Raw genomic sequence first — 20,309 nt, forward strand, 5'->3', positions numbered from 1 at the left:
CTAGGACCCGGGTGCCGCGCCGCCACTCCCAAGATGGCGGCCGCGCCGCGCCGCCACTCCCAAGATGGCGGCGCCCACGCCCCGGCGGGCGCCCTCCTTGCCCTTCCCAAGATGGCGCCGCGCCCTCCCCAAGATGGCGGCGCGGGCGGCCCAAAATGGCGGTGCGGCCCCGCCTCCTCCTTCCCGTTCCGCGTTTGAATAAACTTTATTGGGAGGCCGGAGCCGGCGGGAGCCGCGGCGGAGAAGGCGGCGAGGCCGGGACGGCGGCCGGGACGGCGGCGAGGGCGGCGGGGACGGCGGCGAGGCGGCGAGAAGCGAGCCCGGGAGCGGCGGCCGGGCCTGAGGCCTAGCGGGGCGGCGAGGGGCGCGCAGGCCTCGCGGGGAGCTCGGGGCCTGTAGGCCGCGGGGGGGGGGGGCAGGGCCCTATAGGGTTCTGTGTGGGGGTGTCCCGGGGCCCTATAGATCCCCAGGGGTGGGCGCGGGGCTTTATAGGTTCCTTGGAGGCGCCTCGGGGCCCTCTAGGCCTCTACGGGGGCCCTGTAGGCCGCGGGGGGAGGGCCGAGGCCCTGTAGGGCGAGGAGACCCCGCAGCCCCTTCGGGGGGGTCCCAGGGCCCTATAGGGTTGTGGGGGGCTTATAGAGCCAGCGAGACCCCAGAGAGCTTCTGGGGGAAGCCTTGGGATCCCATAGACTCCTTACGGGGGGTGTAGGGGTTCTATAGAGCAAGAGAGACCCCCCCAGGCTCTTTTGGGGGGCTCACAGCACCCTATAGACCGTTTGGGGGTGCCCAGGTCCCTATAGGCCCTCTGGGGGGGCGCAGGGCACTATAGATCCGAGGGGAGGGTTCCTCCTGAGCCTATACAGGGGTTTGTCCAGGTCCCCCAGGCTCAGCTGCCCCCTCCCTATAGAGCAGGGGGGACTGGTCCCCTATGGGGGCCCTATAGAGCGGGGGATCCCCTATAGAAAACCCACGCGAGCCCCCACAAGGGGTCTTCCATAGGGAGAGGGGGGGGAGGGGATTGGGGGGGGGTGTCTATAGGAGCCTCCATCGATGTCCCGGGCTGGGAGGGGGTCTGGGGGGGGCCTATAGGGGCCTATAGGGGCGGCCATGGCCTCGGTGCCCGTGTACTGCCTGTGCCGCCTGCCCTACGATGTCACCCGCTTCATGATCGAGTGCGACGGCTGCCAGGACTGGTTCCATGGCAGGTGGGCGCTGGGAGGCACTGGGATGGACTGGGAGGGGAAATGAGGGTCACTGGGAGCTGTGGGAAGGGACTGGAAGGCACTGGGAAGGGAGTGGGGGGCACTGGGAGCCGTGAGGAGGGAACTGGGATATACTGGGAGGGACTGGGAGGGGAATTGAGGGGGACTGGGAGTCACTGGGAGGGATCCGGGATATACTGGGAGGGAAACTGAGGGGCACTTAAGCCACTGGGAAGGGACTGGAGGGTACTGGGAGGGATTGGGAGGTGTGGGGGAGCAGGGGACTGGGGGGGACTGGGAGATGCGGGGGGGGGCACTGGGGTAATTGGGAGGGCTGGGGGGGCTTGGAGGAATCCGAGTTCCTGTGCTACTGGGATTAACTGGGAGGGACTGGGAGCGTGCGTGGGGGATACTGGTCTGTACTGGTTTGTACTGGCACTGGTGACACCATCCCCACAGCTGCGTGGGGGTGGAGGAGGAGGCGGCGGCCGAGATCGACCTCTACCACTGCCCCCAGTGCGCCGTCCTGCGGGGGCCCTCCGTCAGTGAGTGCCGCTACGGGGCGTGTGGGGCCGGGGGCCTATAGGGGATATAGGGGACCCCCGGCGTGCGGGGCCGTACGGGGCTGGTTGTCCTCTCGGGGGCCCTATGGGGCCGTGGGGGACTGGGGGCAGGCCCTACGGTCTTCTATGGGGTGGGGATTTTATGGGACTGGGGTCGTGTGGGGCCGGGAGGGGGTCGTATAGGGGTGGTTCCCCTATATTGGGCCGTATGGGACTGGGGCTGGGCCGTATGGGACTGGGGTTGGGCTGTATAGGGCTGGGCTTGGGCTGTATAGGCCGGTGCTGGGGTTTATAGGGCTGTTTCCCCTCCCTCGTAAGCATTATAGAGGTCATATGGGACCAGGAGGTTCTCTTGGTCCGTATAGGACCATATGGGACCGGGGTTGGGCTGTATGGGGCCATATGGGACTGGGGCAGGTTGGTGTGGTCCATACGGGGCTGGGGTTGGGCCTTGTGGGACCACGCTTCCTGGCCCTGTATGGGCCCATACGGGCCCTGTATGGGTCTATATGTGCCTGACACGGGTCTATACGCGCCCCGGACCGGTCTATACGTCCTCACCCTATAGTGAAGCGTCGCCGGGCCCCCCCGAAACCGGCGCCAGTGGATGTGGATGCGGGCCGCCCCGTGCGCACCGGCAGCGCCCAGTTTGTGCGGGAGCTGCGGGGCCGCACCTTCCCCAGGTGAGTGGCACCTATAGCGCCTGGCCCTATAGGGTCTATAGGGCCCTGCGGCGTGCTGGAGCTGCTGCGTGGTGGCGTATGGGTGCGGGGTTGGGTCCTATAGGGGGTGGCTCCCTCCCTGGGGTGGCGTGGGGTTGTTGTCTTCCCTCCCCTATGGGCGCTATAGGGGCCGGGTGGTCTGTGAGGGCCTTGTAAGGGTGGTATGGGAGGTGTATGGGCCTTGTGGGGGGGCTGCGGTGCTGTTTTAGGGTGATATAGGACCTATATGATCTTAGCGGGCAGCGTAGGAGTCCTACCAGGGTTGTATAGGGGCTCCATACCCTCGTGAGGCTCTTCAGGGGCTCTGTAGAGATCGTAGAGTTGGAACTCTTAAAGAGCTCCATGGATCCCTATAGAAGCTATAGGATCTCTTGAGAGTCCGTGGGTGTCTATAGGGTTTGTAGGATCTTTTGGGGCTCTATGGGTCTCTACAGAGGCTATAGGATCTCTTGTGCTCTATGGATCTCTATAGGGTCTGTAGGATCTCTTGGGCTCTACGAGTCTCTAAAGAGGTCGTAGAATTTCTTGAGGCTATATAGATCTCTATAGTGGCTGTAGGATTTCTTGGCACTGTATGGGCCTCTGTAGGGTGTATAGGATCTCTGGGTGCTCTGCGGGCCTCTATAGAGGCTATAGGATCTCTTGAGGCTTTGTGGGTCTCTATAAAATCTATAGGGTCTCTTGAGGCTCTTTGGATTTCCATAGAGGTTATAGGATCTCTCAAGGCTCTGTGGTTTTCTATAAGGCCTATAGGGTCTCTTGGGACTCTGTGGATCTTTTGAGGCTCTGCGGGCCTCTATAGAGGCTATAGGATTTCTTGGGGCTTCACGGCTCCTGTAGGGCTCATTGGGGTTCTACGGGAGCCTCTTGAGGTTCCGTGGGGCCCATGGGGATTCTATAGGTCCCGTAGAACCTCCTGGGGTTCCGTAGGGGTTCTGTGGGTCCCAGGGGAGGCCATGTGGGCCTCTACAGAGGCTGTAAAACCTCTGGAGGCTCCGTAGCTCCTGTAGGGTCTCTTGGGGCTCTATAGGGACATTACTATGCGTGCCGTGGGGTCCCATAGGGCACCTCGAGAAGCTCCGCTCTCTGGAGATCCTACCAAGACCCTATAGCACCTATAGAACCCACGAGGGCCCCCCTCACTTCTCTTCTTCCCCCCCCCCAGCGCCGATGAGGTGCTGCTGAAGCCCAGCGGGGCGCAGCTGACGGTGGAGTACCTGGAGGAGAAGACCTTCAGCGTCCCCATCCTGGTGGCCCGCAAGGAGGGGCTGGGCATGACCTTGCCCCCCCCCCACCTTCTCCGCCCGCGACGTCGAGCACTACGTGGGTGAGCTTCGGGGTCGGCGTCTCCCCCCTCCCCCCCCCCAAAAAAAAAACCCTTTTCTGACCCATTTTTGGTGGGCCAGGAGCGGAGAAGGAGATCGAGGTGATGGACGTGGGGCGCCAGGTGCCGCTGAAGATGAAGCTGGGCGACTTCGTCACCTACTTCTGCGGCACCCGTCGGGACCGCGTCCTCAACGTCACCGGGCTGGAGTTCTCTGACACACGGTGAGGGAAAGCCCCCGGGGCCTCCTGGTGGTCGTGGTCATCCTTGGGGTCCTCCTGGTCACGGTTATCTCCATGGCTTTGTTGGGGTCCTCCTGGTCATGGTTACCTCCGTGGTTTTGTTGGGGTCTTTTTGGTCACGGTTATCTCCGTGGTTTTGTTGGGTTCCTCGAGGACACAGTCACTTCCATGGCTTCGTTGGGGTTCTCCTGGTTATGGTTATCTCCATAGCTTCGTTGAGGTTCTCCTGATCATGGTGATCTCCATTTCTTTATTGGAGTTCTTCTGGTCGTGGTTATTTCCATGGCTTCGTTGAGGTTCTCCGGGTCGTGGTTATGTCCATGGTTTCGTTGGGGTCCTCTTGGTCATGGTTACGTCCATGGCTTTGTTGGGGTTCTCTGAGTCATGGTTATCTCCATTGCTTTACTGAAGTTCTTCTGGTCATGGTTATCTTTCTGGTTTCGTTGGGCTCCTCCTGGTCATGGTTATCTCCATTTCTTTATTGGAGTTCTTCTGGTTGTGGTTATCTCCACGGCTTCATTGAGGTCCTCCTGGTCATGGTTATCTCCGTGGCTTCGTTGAGGTCCTCCTGGTCATGGTTATCTCTGTGGCTTCGTTGAGGTCCTCCTGGTCATGGTTATCTCCGTGGCTTCCTTGGGGTCCTCCTGGTCATGGTTATCTCCGTGGCTTCGTTGGGGTCCTCCTGGTCATGGTTATCTCCATGGCTTTGTTGGAGCTCTTCTGCTCATGGTTATCTCTGTGGCTTCCTTGGGGTCCTCCTGGTCATGGTCATCGCTATTGTTCTCCGACTCACCCATGGGATGTCCTTGGTGTCCTCCTGGTCGCTGTCACCCCCATGGGACATCTTTGGTGTCCTCCTGCTCTTGGTCACCCCCCTGAGATGTTCTTGGGGCCCTCCTGCTCTTGGTCACCCCCATGGGATGTCCTTGGGGTCCTCCTGGTCATGGTCACCCCCATGGGACATCCTAGATTTCCTCCCATTCACGGTCACCACCACGACACCCTTGGGTCCTTCTGACCCCGCTCACCCATGGGACACCTCTTGGGGCCCCCCCTTCACCTCCCCAACCTTGGTGGCCCCCCATCACCACGTCCCCATCAAAACCTTTCCCTTACAAAAAAAAACCATAAATCCTATGCCCCCCTCCACCAAACCCCTACCTCCCCCGCGCCGTATGGGCCCCCCCTGCTGAACGGGGACCCCACCCCATAATTTCTGCCCCCCCCCAGGCTGTCGAACGTGGTGGAGACCCCCCGCATCGTGCGCAAGCTCTCCTGGGTGGAGAACCTGTGGCCGGGGGAGTCGGCGCGGGAGCGGCCGAGCCTGCAGAAGTTCTGCCTGCTGGGCGCCCGCGACAGCTTCACCGACTTCCACGTCGACCGGGGGGGGGCCTCGGCGTGGTGCCACGTCCTCAGGGTACGGGGGGGGTTTGGGGGGGCGTTTGGGGTGGGTTTGGGGGGGATTTGGGGTGGTTTGGGGGGGATTTGGGGTGGTTATGGGGTGGTTATGGGGTCTATAGGGTGGATTTCAGGGGGCATGGGGTGGTTATGAGAGTTATGGGGTCTGCGGGGGTGGGTTTGGGGTGGTTATGGGGTCTATAGGGTGGATTTCAGAGGGGGTATGGGGTTATTATGAGAGTTACGGGGGTCTGTGGGGTGGGTTTGGGGTGGTTTAGGGGTTTGGGGTGGTTATGGGGTGGTTATGGGGTCTATAGGGGGGATTTTCATGGGTGTGGGGTGGTTATGAGAGTTATATCATCTATGGGGTGGCTTTGGGGAGGGATTTGGGGTGGTTATGGGGTGTATAGGGTGGATTTGAGGGGGGTATGGGGTTCTCTGTGGGGTGGATTTGGGGTGGTTTGGGAGGGATTTGGGGTGGTTATGTAGTCTATAGGGGGGATTTTCATGGGTGTGGGGTGGTTATGAGAGTTATATCATCTATGGGGTGGCTTTGGGGAGGGATTTGGGGTGGTTTGGGAGGGATTTGGGGTGGTTATGGAGTCTATAGGGGGGATTTCCAGGGTTATGGGGTGGTTATGAGAGTTATATCGTGTATGGGGTGGCTTTGGGAGGGATTTGGGGTGGTTTGGGAGGGTTTGGGGTGGTTATGGGGTGTATAGGGTGGATTTCAGGGGGGTATGGGGTTCTCATGAGAGTTATGGGGTCTGCGGGGTGGGTTTGGGGTGTTTTGGGAGGGGTTTGGGGTGGTTGTGGGGGTCTATGATGTGGGTTTGGGGTCTATGGGGTGGTTTGGGGAGGTGATGGGGGTCCATGGGGTGGATTTTGGGGCGGATGGGGTGGTTATGAGAGTTACGGGCTCTATGGGATGGGTTCCAGGGGCCCTATGGGATGTTTTGGGGCCACCCGCGGGACAATCACAAAAATCCCAGGGATCTGCGGGGGAGACGGACGGTTTCGCGGGGCGCGTGGGGGCGATTTTTGTGGGGGCTCCGGAGCCCCTCGAACGCCTCCGGGGTGGGAAGCGGGGTCTGCGGGGCGGGCTTCCTCCGCCCCACGGCTGTCCCCCCCCCCGGCAGGGCGAGAAGATTTTCTACCTGGCTCGCCCCACGGCCGCCAACCTGGGGCTCTTCGAGGCCTGGAGCAGCTCCCGCAACCAGGGGCAGCTTTTTTTCGGGGACCAGGTGGACCGCTGCTACCGCTGCCCCCTCCGCCAGGGCCAGACCCTCTTCATCCCCACGGGTAAGGGGGGGGGGGGGCAGCCCCATGCTTGGGGGGCGTCTGGGGGGGGTCTTGGGGGTCCTAGGACCGTTCTGGGGGGGGTCTTGGGGGTCCCAGCCCTGTTTTGGGGGGGTCTGGGGGGGGGGGTTCTGGGGGTCCTAGACCAGTTCTGGAGGGAGATTTGGGGTCCCAGCCCCCGTCTGGGGGGGGCCTTGGGGGTCCCAGCCCCATTCTGGGGGGTCTGGGGGGTCATGGGGGTCTTAGACCAGTTCAGGAGGGAGATTTGGGCTCCCAGGACCACTCTGGGGGGGTCTTGGGGGTCCCAGCCCTGTTTTGGGGGGGTTTCTGGGGGTCCTAGACCGGTGCTGGAGGGAGATTTGGGGTCCCAGGACCCTTCTTGGAGGGTGTGTGTGGGGGTCTTGGGGGTCCCAGGACCATTCTGGGGAGTCTGGGGGGAGTTTCTGGGGGTCCCAGCCCCTTCCTGGGGGGATCTTGGGGGTCCTAGACCAGTCCTCAGGGGAGATTTGGGGTCCCAAACCCATCCTGGGGGGGTCCCAGCCCTGTTTTGGGGGGTCTGGGGAGGGTTTTCTGGGTGTCCTAGACCAGTTCTGGGGGGAGATTTGGGGTCCCAGCCCCATCCTGGGGGGGTCCTAGCCCTGTTCTGGGGGTCCCGGGAGGGTTGGGGCCCCTTCCTGGGGGGATCCCTAGGCCAGTCCTCATTTGGGGTCCCAACCCAGTCCTGGGGGGGTCCCAGCCCTGTTTTGGGGGGTTGGGGGGGGGTTCTGGGGGTCCTAGACCAGTCCTGGGGGAGATTTGGGGTCCCAGCCCCTTCCTGGGGAGGTCCTGGGTGGGCCTTGGGGGTCCCAGCCCCATTCTGGGGGATCCTGGGGGTCCTAGACCAGTTCAGGAGGGGGATTTGGGCTCCCAGGACCATCCTGGGGGGGGGTCTTGGGGGTCCCAGCCCCTTCTTGGGGGGTCCTGGGGGAGGTCTTGGGGGTCCTAGACCAGTCCTCAGGGGGGATTTGGGGTCCCAGGACCGTTCTGGGGGGCTCCTGGGGGGTCCCAGGACCATTCTGGGGGGGGGTCATGGGGGTCTTAGTCCTGTCCTGGGTGGGTTATTTGGGGGTCCCACCTCCTTCCTGGGGGGGGTCTTGGGGGTCCCATCCTGGCCCCCCCCCCATCCTGGAGCCATTTTGGGGGTCCTTGGGGGCGCTTGTGGGGTAGTGGTGGGGGGGATCTTTTGGGGGGGGGGTCCCCGAGCCTTCGTGCCCCCCCCCCAGGTTGGATCCACGCCGTGCTGACCCCCGTCGACTGCTTGGCATTCGGGGGCAACTTCCTGCACAGCCTCAACATCGCCATGCAGCTCAAGTGGGTGGGGGGGGTTTTGGGGGGGCTTAAAAAGGGCGGGGGGGTCCCGAGCACCCCTGGGGTGGGGTTGGGGGGGGGGTCCCGAGCACCCCCTGGGGTGATCTGGGGGGGCTGCGGGGCATTTTGGGGGTGTTTTGGGGTGGTTTTGAGGGTTATGGGGTGGTCTGGAGGGTTTTTTGGGGGGGCTAAGGGGGGTGTTTTGGGGGGGGCTATGGGGGTAAGGGGTATTTTGGGGGGGCTATGGGGGTAATGGGGTGTTTGGGGGGGGGGGGTTGAGGGGACCCAAAGCACCCGCTGGGGTGATTTGGGGGGGCTGTGGAGCAGGTCGGGGGCGTTTTGGGGTGGTTTTGAGGGTTACGGGGTGGGGTTGGGGGAGTAATGGGGTATTTTGGGGGGGCTATGGGGTGGGTTTGGGGGGGTAAGGGGGTGTTTTGGGGGGCTGCAGGGGGTAAGGGGGTGTTTTGGGGTGGGTTTGGGGGGTAAGGGGTGTTTTGGGGGCTGCGGGGGGTAAGGGGGTGTTTTGGGGGGGTAAGGGGCTGTTTTGGGGTGGGTTTGGGGGGTCTCTGGGCACCCACTGGGGTGATTCGGGGGGGCTGCAGGGCTGATCGGGGGCGTTATGGGGTGGTTTTGGGGGTTATGGGGTGGTCTGGAGGGTTATGGGGTGGGGTTGGGGGGGGTAAGGGGGTGTTTGGGGGGGGATTTGGGGGTGGATGTGGGGGCTTAGGGGGCAGTTTGGGGGGGGCTGCGGGTACTTTTTGGGGGAGATTTGGCAACTTTGGGTCAATTCAGGGTGATCCGGAGCGGTTGTGGGGTGGCTTTTACGGGGTCGTGGTGCAGTTCTGAGCCGTTTCGGGGGGCTGCAGGGCACCTGGGGGGCACGGGGTGTTTTTGGGGGGGCGCCGTGGGGTGTTTTGGGGCGCCGTGGGGTGTTTTGGGGTGCCATGGGGTGTTTTGGGGTGCTGTGGGGCGCAGGGCGTACGAGATCGAGCGGCGCCTGAGCACGGCCGAGCTCGGCACCTTCCCCAACTTCGAGACCATCTGCTGGTACGTGGGCAGGCACCTGCTGGACACCTTCCGAGGTGGGTCCGGGGGGGGGCAGTCCCTCCTGGGGGGGGTCCTGGGGGGTCTTAGGGGGGTCCTGGGGGGGTCCCAGCCCTGTTTTGGGGGATCCTGGGCGGATATTTGGGGTCCCAGGGCCATCCTGGGGGGCTCCTGGGGGTCCTGGCTCCCTCCTGGGGGGGTCTTGTGGGGGGTCCTGGGGGGGGGGGTGTCCCAGCCCTGTTTTGGGGGGTGTTGGGGGTCCCGGCTCCCTCCTGGGGGGGTCTTGGGGGGGTTCTGGGGGGGTCCCAGCCCTGTTTTGGGGGATCCTGGGGGGATATTTGGGGTCCCAGGACCAGTCCTGGAGAGGTATTTGGGGGTCCCAGGACCATCCTGGGGGGCTCCCTCCTGGGGGGGTCCTGGGGGGTCTTGGGGGGTCCTGGGGGGGTCTTGGGGGATCCTGGGGGGGTCCTGGGGGGTCCCAGCCCCTCCTGGGGTGGGTCTGGGGGGGTCCTGGGGGTCCTAGACCAGTCCTTAGGGTGGATATTGGGGTCCGGCTCCCTCCTGGGGGGCTCTTGGGGGTCCCGGCTCCCTCCTGGGGGGGTCCTGGGGGGGTCCTGGGGGGGTCCTGGGGGGGTCCTGGGGGGGTCTTGGGGGGTCCTGGGGGGGTCTTGGGGGGTCCTGGGGGGTCCCAGCCCCCTCCTGGGGTGTGTCTGGGGGGGTCCTGGGGGTCCTAGACCAGTCTTTAGGGGGGATTTGGGGTCCCCAGACCGTCCTGGGGGGCTTTTGGGGGTCCCGGCTCCCTCCTGGGGGGGGTCTTGGGGGGTCCTGGGGGTCCCAGCCCCCTCCTGGGGTGGGTCTGGGGGGGTTCTGGGGGTCCTAGACCAGTCTTTAGGGGGGATTTGGGGTCCCCAGACCATCCTGGGGGGCTTTTGGGGGTCCCGGCTCCCTCCTGGGGGGGTCCTGGGGGGGTCCTGGGGGGTCCCAGCCCCCTCCCGGGGGGGCTCTGGGGGGGTCCTTTGGGTCCCAGACCCATCCTCAGGGGGTCCCGGGGGGTCCCAGCCCTGTTTGGGGGGGTCCTGGGGGTCCTAGACCAGTCTTTGGGGGGGGGGTTTGGGGTCCCCGACCCATCCTGGGGGGGGGTCTTGGTGGTCCCAGCCCCATTTGGGGGGTCTCTGGGGGGGTCCCCACCACCGTGCCCCCCCCCCCCCCAGGGCTGCGGGAGAACCGGCGCCCCCCGCTGCCTACCTGGTGCAGGGGGCCAAGGCGCTGACGGCCGCCTTCCGCGCCTGGACCCGCCGCGAGGTGAGGGGGGGGGGGGGGGCAATTTTTGGGGGGGGTCCCCCAAAATTTTGGGGGGGGTCTCTGGGGGGGCTTGGGGGGTTATTGGGGGTTTTAGGGGCCCTGGAGGAGGGGTTAGGGGGATTTGTGTGGGGTTGGGGGGCCCTAGAGGCATTTTGGGGGGGGGGGTCTCCAATTTTTTTTGGGGGGGGGGCATTTTTTTTGGGGGGGGGTCCTGAAAAATTTGGGGGGGGTCTATGGGGGGTTCTGGGGGGGGGTTGGGGGTTATTGGGGGATTTAGGGGCCCTGGAGGGGGTTTTGGGGGGGCTGTGGGGGGCTTGGGGGGGCCCTAGGGGCATTTTTGGGGGGGGGTCTCCAATTTTTTTTGGGGGGGGGGTCTGGTGGGATTTGGGGGGGGGCTGTTGGGGGTTTTAGAGGCCCTAAATAGGGTTTTGGGGGGGCTGGGGGGGCGGTCCTCACCTTTTTTTTTGGGGGGGGGTCCTGGGGGATTTGGGGGGGTCCAGGGGCGTTATGGGCGGGGGTCCCCGCCTTTTTTGGGGGGGTCCCACCTTTTTGGGGGGGTCCTGGGTGATTTGGGGGGCTTTGGGGGGGGTCCTGGGGAATTGGGGGTGGTCCAGGGGGTTATGGGGAGCTCTGGGGGTTGGGGGGAGTCCCCATTTTTTGGGGGGGGGGGTCCCCCAATTTCTGTCCCTCCCCCCCAGGCGCTGGGGGAGCACGCGCAGGAGATCCCGAGACGCTGCGGCCGGGGCAGCTGGTGCGGGAACTGGGCAGGGAGGTGCGGCTGGCCCAGGTGGGACTGGGGGCAACTGGGAGGGACTGGGAGCAACTGGGAGGGACTGGAGGGGCGTTGGGGGTGCTGGGGGGGCTGGGGGGTTACTGGGAGGCGCTGGGGGTGTTGGGGGGGCGTGGGGAGGCACTGGGAGGTCATAGGGGAGTGTTGGGGGTTACTGGGATGGACTGGGAGGAACTGGGGCATTATATTGGGTGCGGGAGAGGGGCTGGGAGTTACTGGGATGAACTGGAGGAACTGGGGGTGCATATGGGTGTAGGGGAGGGGGTTGGGGGTTACTGGGATGGACTGGGAGGAACTGGGAAGAACTGGTGGCATCGTATGGGGTGCAGGGCAGGGCTGGGAGGTTACTGGGAGGGGGTGGGGTTACTGGGATGGACTGGGAGGAACTGGGAAGAACTGGTGGCATCGTATGGGGGGCAGGGCAGGGCTGGGAGGTTACTGGGAGGGGGTTGGGGGTTACTGGGATGGACTGGGAGGAACTGGGAGTGGGATGGGGGCACGGGGACAGGTTGGAGATTACTGGGTGGGGTTTGGGGGTTACTGGGATGAACTGGGAAGCACTGGGATTGTGATATGGGGTGCAGGATGCACTGGGAGGTCATTGAGGAGGTACTGGGGCTTACTGGGATGAACTGGGAGGCACTGGGAGCCCCTCACCGTGCCCCCCCCCCCCCCAGGAGCTGTTCCAGCAGAGCGCGGGGAAACCAGGGCCCCCCTTCGGCCCCCCCCCGTGCCCCCCCCCACCCTCCCGCCGCCGCCGCCCCCCCCCCGGACCCCCCCGGCAGCAAACTGGGGGGGCGCAGGGGGGGGGCCCCCAGCCCGGCCCCCCCCCTTGGAGGAGGAGGAGGAGGAGGAAGACGACGAAGAAGAGGACGAGGTGGGCAGGGATTTGGGGGGGGGGGGGGCTTTTTTTTTTTGGGGGGGGGGGGGGGGGCGCTATGGGGGGGGGGGATTTGGGGGTGCTGACCCCCCCCCCCCCCGTGTCCCCCCCCCCCGCAGCCCCCCAGCTCCAGCCCCGAGGAGACGGACGGCGACTCGGAGGGGGACCTCCAGATCCTGCTGGCCAACGGGGGGCGGTGAGCGGCCGGGGGGGGGGGGCACGGGGGGGGGCATTATAGGGTCGGGGGGGCATTATAGGGTCGGGGGGGGCATTATAGGGTCGGGGGGGGCCCCCCCGTAACGCCCCCCCCCATATTAATGGGGCTGGGGGGGGGGGACCCCAAAAATTTAGGGTTAAGGGGGGGGGGGGTAAGGGGAATATAGCCCCCCCTGTATTAAAAGGCTGGGGGGGGGGCAAAATTAAATCGTGCCCCCCCCCATTTTATGCTGTGCCCCCCCCCTTCCAGCCCCCGCCGCAGCCGCAGGGTGGGGGCCCCGCGCCCCCCTCGCCCTCCTGCTCCCCCCGAGCCCCCCTGGACCTGGATTCGGAGGAGGACCTGCAGATCGACGAGACCCCCCCCCCCGGCGAGGCCCCCGCCGCCTGCCCCGTGAGTGACCCCCCCCCAAAAAATGGGCCCCCCCTAAAAATGGCCCCCCCCGAAAAATGGGGACCCCCCCAAAAGAATGGGGGCAACCCCAAAAGTGGGGGTCCCGGCCCTAAATGGGGAACCCCGATTAAAGCGGGGACCCCCCCCCCAAAAAGAGCGTCCCCCAGGTAGTGGGGACCCCCCCAAATAAAATGGGACCCCCCCCCCATATAAAGCGGGGACCCCCCAAAAAATAAAACAGCCCCAAAATAAAACGGGGACCCCCCCAAAAAATGGGGACCCCCCCCAAAAAATGGGGACCCCCCCCCAAAAAATGGGACCCCCCAAAAAACGGGGACCCCCCAAAAAAGCGGCCCCATGGGGTCCGCTTCAAACGATGGGGTAACTGTGGTCAAAATGTGCCCCCCCCCAAAAATAATCAGACCCCCTAAAAATTAGGGACCCCCTAAAAAATTAGGGACCCCTAAAAAATTAGGGACCCCCTAAAAAAATTCGGGCCCCCCCCCAAAAAAATTTGGGCCCCCCCCAAAAAGTGGGGGCCCCCAAAGTGAAGCCCCCCCCCGACATCAACAGCGCTGACCCCCTCAACACCCCTGCCCCCCTCCCCAAAAAAAAGCCCCCCTCCCCCCAAAAAACAAGCCCCCCCCCCAAACTAGGGACCCCCGAATATCGGGGGCCCCCCGTGACCCCCCCCAAAAATTTTGCCCCCCCCCCCAGGGCTCCCCCGCAAGCTGCCCAGGGCCAAACCCTGCTCGGACCCCAACCGGGTGCGGGAGCCGGGAGAGGTCGACTTCGACATCGAGGTAGGGAATTTTTTGGGGGGGGGGGCTTTTTTTTTGGGGGGGGGGGGGCAATTTTATAGGGCCGGGGGGCTCACCCCGTGCCCCCCCCCCCAGGAGGATTACACCACGGAGGAGGAGGAGGGGGGGCAGCGCCGCGGGGCTCCTGGACCTGCTGAAGGCCAGCCGGCAGGTGGGGGCGTCCGAGTACCCCCCTCAGGTAGGGGGGTTTGGGGGGGGGTTGGGGGGTTTTATGGGGTTGGGGGCTTTTTGGGGGGATTTGGGGGTTTTAGTAGGGTTTTGGGGGCTTTTTGGGGGGATTTGGGGGTTTTAATAGGGGCTTGGGGGCTTTTTTGGGGGGGTTTGGGGGGCTTTTTTGGGGGGGTTTGGGGGCTTTTTTGGGGGGGTTTGGGGGCTTTTTTGGGGGGGTTTGGGGGCTTTTTGGGGGGGTTTGGGGGCTTTTTTGGGGGGGTTTGGGGGCTTTTTTGGGGGGATTTGGGGGCTTTTTTGGGGGGGGGGGTTTGGGGGGTTTTATGGGGTTTGGGAGCATTTTGGGGGGATTTGGGGTTTTTAATAGGGTTTTGGGGGCTTTTTGGGGGATTTGGGGGTTTTAATAGGGGGTTGGGGGCGTTTTTGGGGGGGGTTGGGGGCGTTTTTGGGGGGGGTTGGGGGGCTTTTAATAGGGTTTGGGGGCGTTTTATGGGGTTTGGGGGCTTTTGGGGGATTTGGGGTTTTAATAGGGTTTGGGGGGTTGGGGGTTTTGGGGGATTTGGGGGCTTTTATGGGGGTTTGGGAGCATTTTGGGGGGATTTGGGGTTTTTAATAGGGTTTGGGGGCGTTTTATGGGGCGGGTTTGGGGGCTTTTATGGGGGTTTGGGGGCTTTTATGGGGGGTTTGGGGGCTTTTGGGGGGATTTGGGGTTTTATGGGGGGTTTGGGGGCTTTTATGGGGGATTTGGGGGCTTTTATGGGGGATTTGGGGGCTTTTATGGGGGATTTGGGGTTTTTAATAGGGTTTGGGGGCGTTTTATGGGGGGGGTTTGGGGGGTTTTATGGGGGGGTTTGGGGGGTTTTATGGGGGGGTTTGGGGGGTTTTATGGGGGGGTTTGGGGGGTTTTATGGGGGTTTGGGGGTTTTATGGGGTTTGGGAGCATTTTGGGGGGATTTGGGGTTTTTAATAGGGTTTGGGGCGTTTTATGAGGGGGTTGGGGGGCTTTTTGTGGGGATTTGGGTTTTATGGGGTTTGGGGAGCTTTTTGGGGGATTTGGGGTTTTTAATAGGGTTTCGGGGCGTTTTATGGGGCGGGTTTGGGGGCCTTTTGGGGGATTTGGGGCATTTTATGGGGTTTGGGGGCTTTTTGGGGGGATTTGGGGGGTTTTATGGGGTTTGGGGCTTTTTGGGGGGGTTTGGGGTTTTTAATAGGGTTTCGGGCGCTTTTATGGGGGGGGTTGGGGGTTTTATGGGGTTTGGGAGCATTTTGTAGGGTTTTGGGGGCGTTTTGGGGGCGTTTGGGGGCGTTTTGGGGGGGTTTGGGGTTTTTAATAGGGTTTGGCGGCGTTTTATGAGGGCGTTGGGGGGCTTTTTGTGGGGATTTCGGGCGTTTTATGGGGTTTGGGGGATCTTTGGGGGGATTTGGGGGGTTTTATGGGGTTTAGGAGCTTTTTGGGGGGGTTTGGGGTATTTAATAGGGTTTCGGGGGCTTTTTATGAGGATTTGGGGCGTTTTATGGGGTTTGGGGGCTTTTTGGGGGCATTTGGGGTTTTTAATAGGGTTTTGGGGGCTTTTATGGGGGGGTTGGGGGTTTTATGGGGTTTGGGAGCATTTTGGGGGGATTTGGGGTTTTTAATAGGGTTTGGGGGCGTTTTATGAGGGGTTGGGGGGCTTTTTGTGGGGATTTGGGGCGTTTTATGGGGTTTGGGGGCTTTTTGGGGGGATTTGGGGGTTTTATGGGGTTTAGGGCTTTTGGGGGGATTTGGGGTTTTTAATAGGGTTTGGGGGCATTTTATGGGGCGGGTTGGGTTTTTTTTTGTGGGGATTTGGGGCATTTTATGGGGTTTGGGGGCTTTTTGTGGGGATTTGGGGGTTTTATGGGGTTTGGGGCTTTTTGGGGGGATTTGGGGTTTTTAATAGGGTTTGGGGATGTTTTATGGGCCGGGTTTGGGGGATTTATGGGCCGGGTTTGGGGGTTTTATGGGGGGCTTTGGGAGCATTTTTGGGGGTTTCGGGAGCATTTTGGGGGGTTTTGGAGTTTTAATAGGGTTTTGGGGGGGGTTTGGGGGCGTTTTGGGGGGGGTTTGGGGGCGTTTTGGGGGGGGTTTGGGGGCGTTTTGGGGGGGGGGTTTGGGGGCGTTTTGGGGAGGGTTTGGGGGCGTTTTGGGGGGTTTGGGGGCGTTTTGGGGGGGTTTGGGGCTTTTTATGGGGTTTGGGGTCACTTTGGGGAGATTTGGGGTCATTTGGGGGAGATTTGGGGTCATTTGGGGGAGATTTGGGGTCACTTTAGGTGTATTTGGGGGCGTTTGGGGGGGGTTGGGATCCTTTGAGGGGGTCACGGAGGGGGTTGGGGGTCATAGGGGGATTTGGGGTCATTTGGGGTTGGTTTGGGGTCTTTTGGGGGGGGGCTATAGGGTGGGTTTGGGGCGCCTGGGGCATTTGGGGGGGGCTGAGTTGGGTTTTGGGGTCCTCTTAGGCAATTTTAGGGGAGTGCGACAATAGGGGCGGGGGGGCAATTTTAGGATGCCCCCCTTTAATTTTATGGCCCCCCCCCCCCCAAATTTTGGCAGCGAGGCCCCCGCCTCCCCCAGCACGCGCGAGGCCATCCAGGGCATGCTGCGCATGGCCAACCTCCCCGCCGGCGCCCCCCCGGCCCCCCGCCCCCTGGTTGGCGGGGGGCCCCCAAGAACGGGGCGGGGGGCGCGCGCCCCCCGCCCCCCGCAGCACCGACAGCGAGGAGGGGGACGAGCAGGACAGCCTGGGGGCCTGCTTCAAGGACGCCGAATACAGTGGGTTTGGGTTTTTTTTTTTTTGGGGGGGGGGGTCCCCAAATTTTTTTTTACCCTTTGTGACCCCCCCCCCTCTGTGCCCCCCCCTCAAGTTTATCCCTCCCTGGAGTCGGATGAGGACGACCCGGCGCTGAAATCGCTCCCCAAGAGGAAGAAAGTGACCGACGACGCGCCCTGGAGCCCCAAAGGTTGGGGACCCCCCCCAAAAAAATTTGGGGACCATATTATGATTATGACCATAATCACCCCCACCCCAAAAATGTGGGCACCCCATCACCAAAAAGCAGGGATTTGCCCCCAAAAGGAAGCCCCTAAATGTAGAGTTCTCCCCCCCTCCAAAAAAATTGGGGATCCCCCCAAAATTGGGACCCCCCCAAAAAACAATTTGGGGACCCTGTTATGAAGTGGGGACCCCCTAAAAAATGGGGGCATTCCTATAAAGTGGGGACCCCCCCAAAAAAAGGCAGAATCCCTAAAAGGGGCTGCCCCAAAAAGTGGGCTTCCTGATGAAAAGAAAGGGATTCCCCCCCCAAAAAAAAGTGGCCCCCCCCAAAAAAAGGGGACACCCCAAGAAAAGAGGGGAGACCCCAAAAATTGCCCCCCACCCCAAAACGTGAGCACCACGTCGCCAAAAAGCAGGGATTTGCCCCAAAAGGAAACCCCTAAATGTGGAGTTCTCCCCCCCCAAAAAAAAACTGGGGACCCCTCAAAAACTGGGGACCCCCGAAAAAATTGGGGGACCCCTCAAAAATATTGCGGACCGCCCCCAAAAACTGGGAGCCCCCACCCCAAAAACGTGGGCACCCATCACCAAAAAGCAGGGATTTGCCCCCAAAAGGAAACCCCTAACTGTAGAGTTCTCCCCCCCCAAAAAATTGGGGACCCCCCAAAAAATTGGGACTCCCCCAAAATTGGGGGCCCCCCCCAAAAAATAGGAACCCCCAAAATTTGCTCCCCTCCCTTCCTCCCCCAATCCCTTTTTTTCCCCGTTCTTTTTGGCGGGGGTTAAGGGGTTAACGGCCCCATGGGGTTTTTGGGGTGAATTCTGGCGATTTTGGGTCTGACGATATTTTGGGGTGCCCCCAGCTCGTGTCACCCCTCGCTGCCCCGCCAGAGCCGCCCGGTGCGGGAGGGGACGCGGGTGGCGTCCGTCGAGACCGGGCTGGCCGCCGCCGCCGCCAAGCTGGCCCAGCAGGTGCGTTTTGGGGTGAAATCCCGCGATTTTGGGGCCGGGAGGCTTGGGGGGGGGGGATAACCTATTCCCCACCCCCCAATAATCCCCCCATCCGAGTTTGATTTTGGGGGGCTCCTTGTGGGGTATCTGGGGAGGTTTAAAGGGTTATAGGGTCCTGTGGGGTTTTAGGATGTTATAGGGTGCTATGGGGTTTTTGGGGTGAAATCCCGCGATTTTGGGGTTGGGAGGCTTGGGGGAGGCTAAATCTATTGACAGCACCCCAAAATCCCCACATCTGAGTCTAGTTTTGGGGGGCTCCTTATGGGGTTTCGGGTGAGGTTTAGGGGGTTATAGGGTTTTATGGGGGTTACAGGATCCTATGGGGTTTTGGGGTGAATTCTGGGGATTTTGGGGCCGGGAGGCTTGGGGGGGGGGGGGGGCTAAACCCATTCCCACCCCCCAATAATCCCCCTGTGCGCATTCGCTTTTGGGGGGCTCTTTATGGGGTTCTGCTGGTTCTAGCGCCCCGTGGGTTTTTTTTTGGGGTGAATTCTGGGGATTTTGGGGCTGTTTCTTTTTAGGGGCGCCCCCCTCACCCCATTTCCCCCCCCCCCGCAGGAACACCGCAAGCTGCAGCGCAGGAAGGGCCCGGCCAAGCGGCGCCCCCCCACGCCCCCCACCCCGGACGAAGACGACCCCGAACCCATTGGGGGGGGGGCCCGGAGCCCGAGCCCTGCGGGGGGGCCCCGAAGCCGATTTGGGGCTGGGGGGGGGGACCCCGATGCCGAGGGGGGGGCGCCCGACGCCGACCCCCCGGAGCCCCCCTACCCCCCAGCCTGGCCGACCACGAGTACACGGCGAGGCCGGGGGGGCGCGGGGGGGGTCCCGGCAGGGCCCCCACCCCCATGGCCCCCGGGGTCTTCCTCAGCCAGAGGCGGCCCCCCCGGCAGCGGGGGGACCCCTGGGCAGGGTGAGCGGGGGCTTATTTGGGGGGGGGTGGGGGTGGGGGTTAGGGGGTGGGGGGGGGTTGGGGGGGGTTTATGGGGTGGGGGGCTTATTGGGGGGTGTGGGGGTTTATGGGGTGGGGGGCTTATTGGGGGGGGGATTGAGGGGGTTTTGGGGCGGGGGGGTTATGGGGCGGGGGGTTATTTGGGTTGGGGGTATGGGGATTTATGGGGTGGGGGGTTTATGGGGTCGGGGGGTTATTTGGGGTGGGGGTTTTGGGCTCGGGGGGTTATTTGGGGTGGGGGGGGTTATGGGGGGGGTTATTTGGGGTGGGGGGGTTATGGGGGGGTTATTTGGGGTGGGGGGGGTTATGGGGGGGGTTATTTGGGGTGGGGGGGGTTATGGGGGGTTATTTTGGGGCGGGGGGGTTATGGGGGGGGGTTATTTTGGGGCGGGGGGGTTATGGGGGGGTTATTTTGGGGCAGGGGGGTTATGGGGGGGGTTATTTTGGGGCGGGGGGGTTATGGGGGGGTTATTTTGGGGCAGGGGGGGTTATGGGGGGGGGTTATTTTGGGGCAGGGGGGGGTTATGGGGGGGGGGTTATTTTGGGGCAGGGGGGGTTATGGGGGGGTTATTTTGGGGCAGGGGGTTATGGGGGGGTTATTTTGGGGCGGGGGGGTTATGGGGGGGGGTTATTTTGGGGCGGGGGGTTATGGGGGGGGGTTATTTTGGGGCGGGGGGGTTATGGGGGGGTTATTTTGGGGCGGGGGGGTTATGGGGGGGTTATTTTGGGGTGGGGGGGTTATTTTGGGGTGGGGGGGGGGTTATGGGGTGGGGGGATTGAGGGGTTTTGGGGTGGGGGGGTTATTTGGGGTGGGGGTTATGGGGTGGGGGGGTTGGGGGGGGGTTATGTGGGGTGGGGGGGTATGGGGGCATTATTTGGGGTGGGGAATGGGGGGGTCGTGGGGGCGTTATGGGGGAATGGCGGGGTCATTATGGGGGGGTCGTTTTTGGGGGTGTTATGAGGGGATCGGGGGGTCGGTAGGGGGTGGCGTTATTGGGGGGGGGGGGGTCACTTTGGGGGGGGAGGGTCCCTGGGGTGCAGGGGGTGTAATTGGGGTGGGGGGGGGGGGGCGTTAGGGGCTGGGGCCACCCCGGGGGGAGGCAGCAAAGGATGTGGGGTGACGTCAGGGGATGACGTCACGTGGGTGACGTCACACGCTGACGTCACGCCCCCCCCCCCGCAGGGAAGCGCCCCAAGAAGGGGCTGGCCACGGCCAAGCAGCGCCTGGGCCGCATCCTCAAGATCCACCGCAACGGCAAGCTGCTGCTCTGAGGGGCGGGGCCGCGCCGGGCCACGCCCACAAAGGGGCGGGGCCGCGACGAAGCCACGCCCCCTTTCATTCACCTCGCCCCCCGGCCGCGGGCGGGGCGGCGGCGAGGCCACGCCCACCCCCGCTCCTCATTGGAGGGGGCGGGGGCGAGCGCTGATTGGCCCCCCCCACCCCGCGCGCCGGCCCCGCCCACTTCTCTTCAGGTTGCCCCGGGGGGCGGGGCCGCCGCGCGGCCGATGCGGAGCGGCGCCGCCTCCTTCGTCCTCGCGGGTTTTGTGGGCGGGGCCTGAGGGCGAGGCCCCGCCCCCACTTTTGTATTTGTTAGAATAATAAAAAAAACAAAAATCTCGAGCTCTCCG

General features: G+C 63.3%; 1 protein-coding gene across 1 annotated transcript; it reads left to right on the top strand.

Moving 5' to 3' along the window:
• Positions 1-186: 186 nt before the first annotated feature.
• Positions 187-20,103, top strand: PHF8 (PHD finger protein 8). The gene is given in 28 exon segments (XM_066984584.1): positions 187-1,205; positions 1,662-1,747; positions 2,334-2,448; positions 3,653-3,770; positions 3,772-3,814; positions 3,894-4,035; positions 5,284-5,470; positions 6,591-6,753; positions 8,013-8,100; positions 9,073-9,179; positions 10,353-10,370; positions 10,373-10,443; positions 11,142-11,163; positions 11,166-11,230; positions 11,911-12,110; positions 12,233-12,309; positions 12,580-12,720; positions 13,438-13,523; positions 13,617-13,639; positions 13,641-13,727; positions 16,279-16,376; positions 16,378-16,497; positions 16,590-16,685; positions 17,584-17,595; positions 17,598-17,692; positions 18,253-18,641; positions 19,643-19,653; positions 19,864-20,103. Coding segments are annotated over 28 exon segments (2,847 nt in total). The 5' UTR covers positions 187-1,107; the 3' UTR covers positions 19,953-20,103.
• The last annotated feature ends 206 nt before the right edge of the window (positions 20,104-20,309 follow it).

This window comes from Anser cygnoides, chromosome 29, assembly GCF_040182565.1.
Source record: "Anser cygnoides isolate HZ-2024a breed goose chromosome 29, Taihu_goose_T2T_genome, whole genome shotgun sequence".
Taxonomy (NCBI): Eukaryota; Metazoa; Chordata; class Aves; order Anseriformes; family Anatidae; genus Anser; species Anser cygnoides.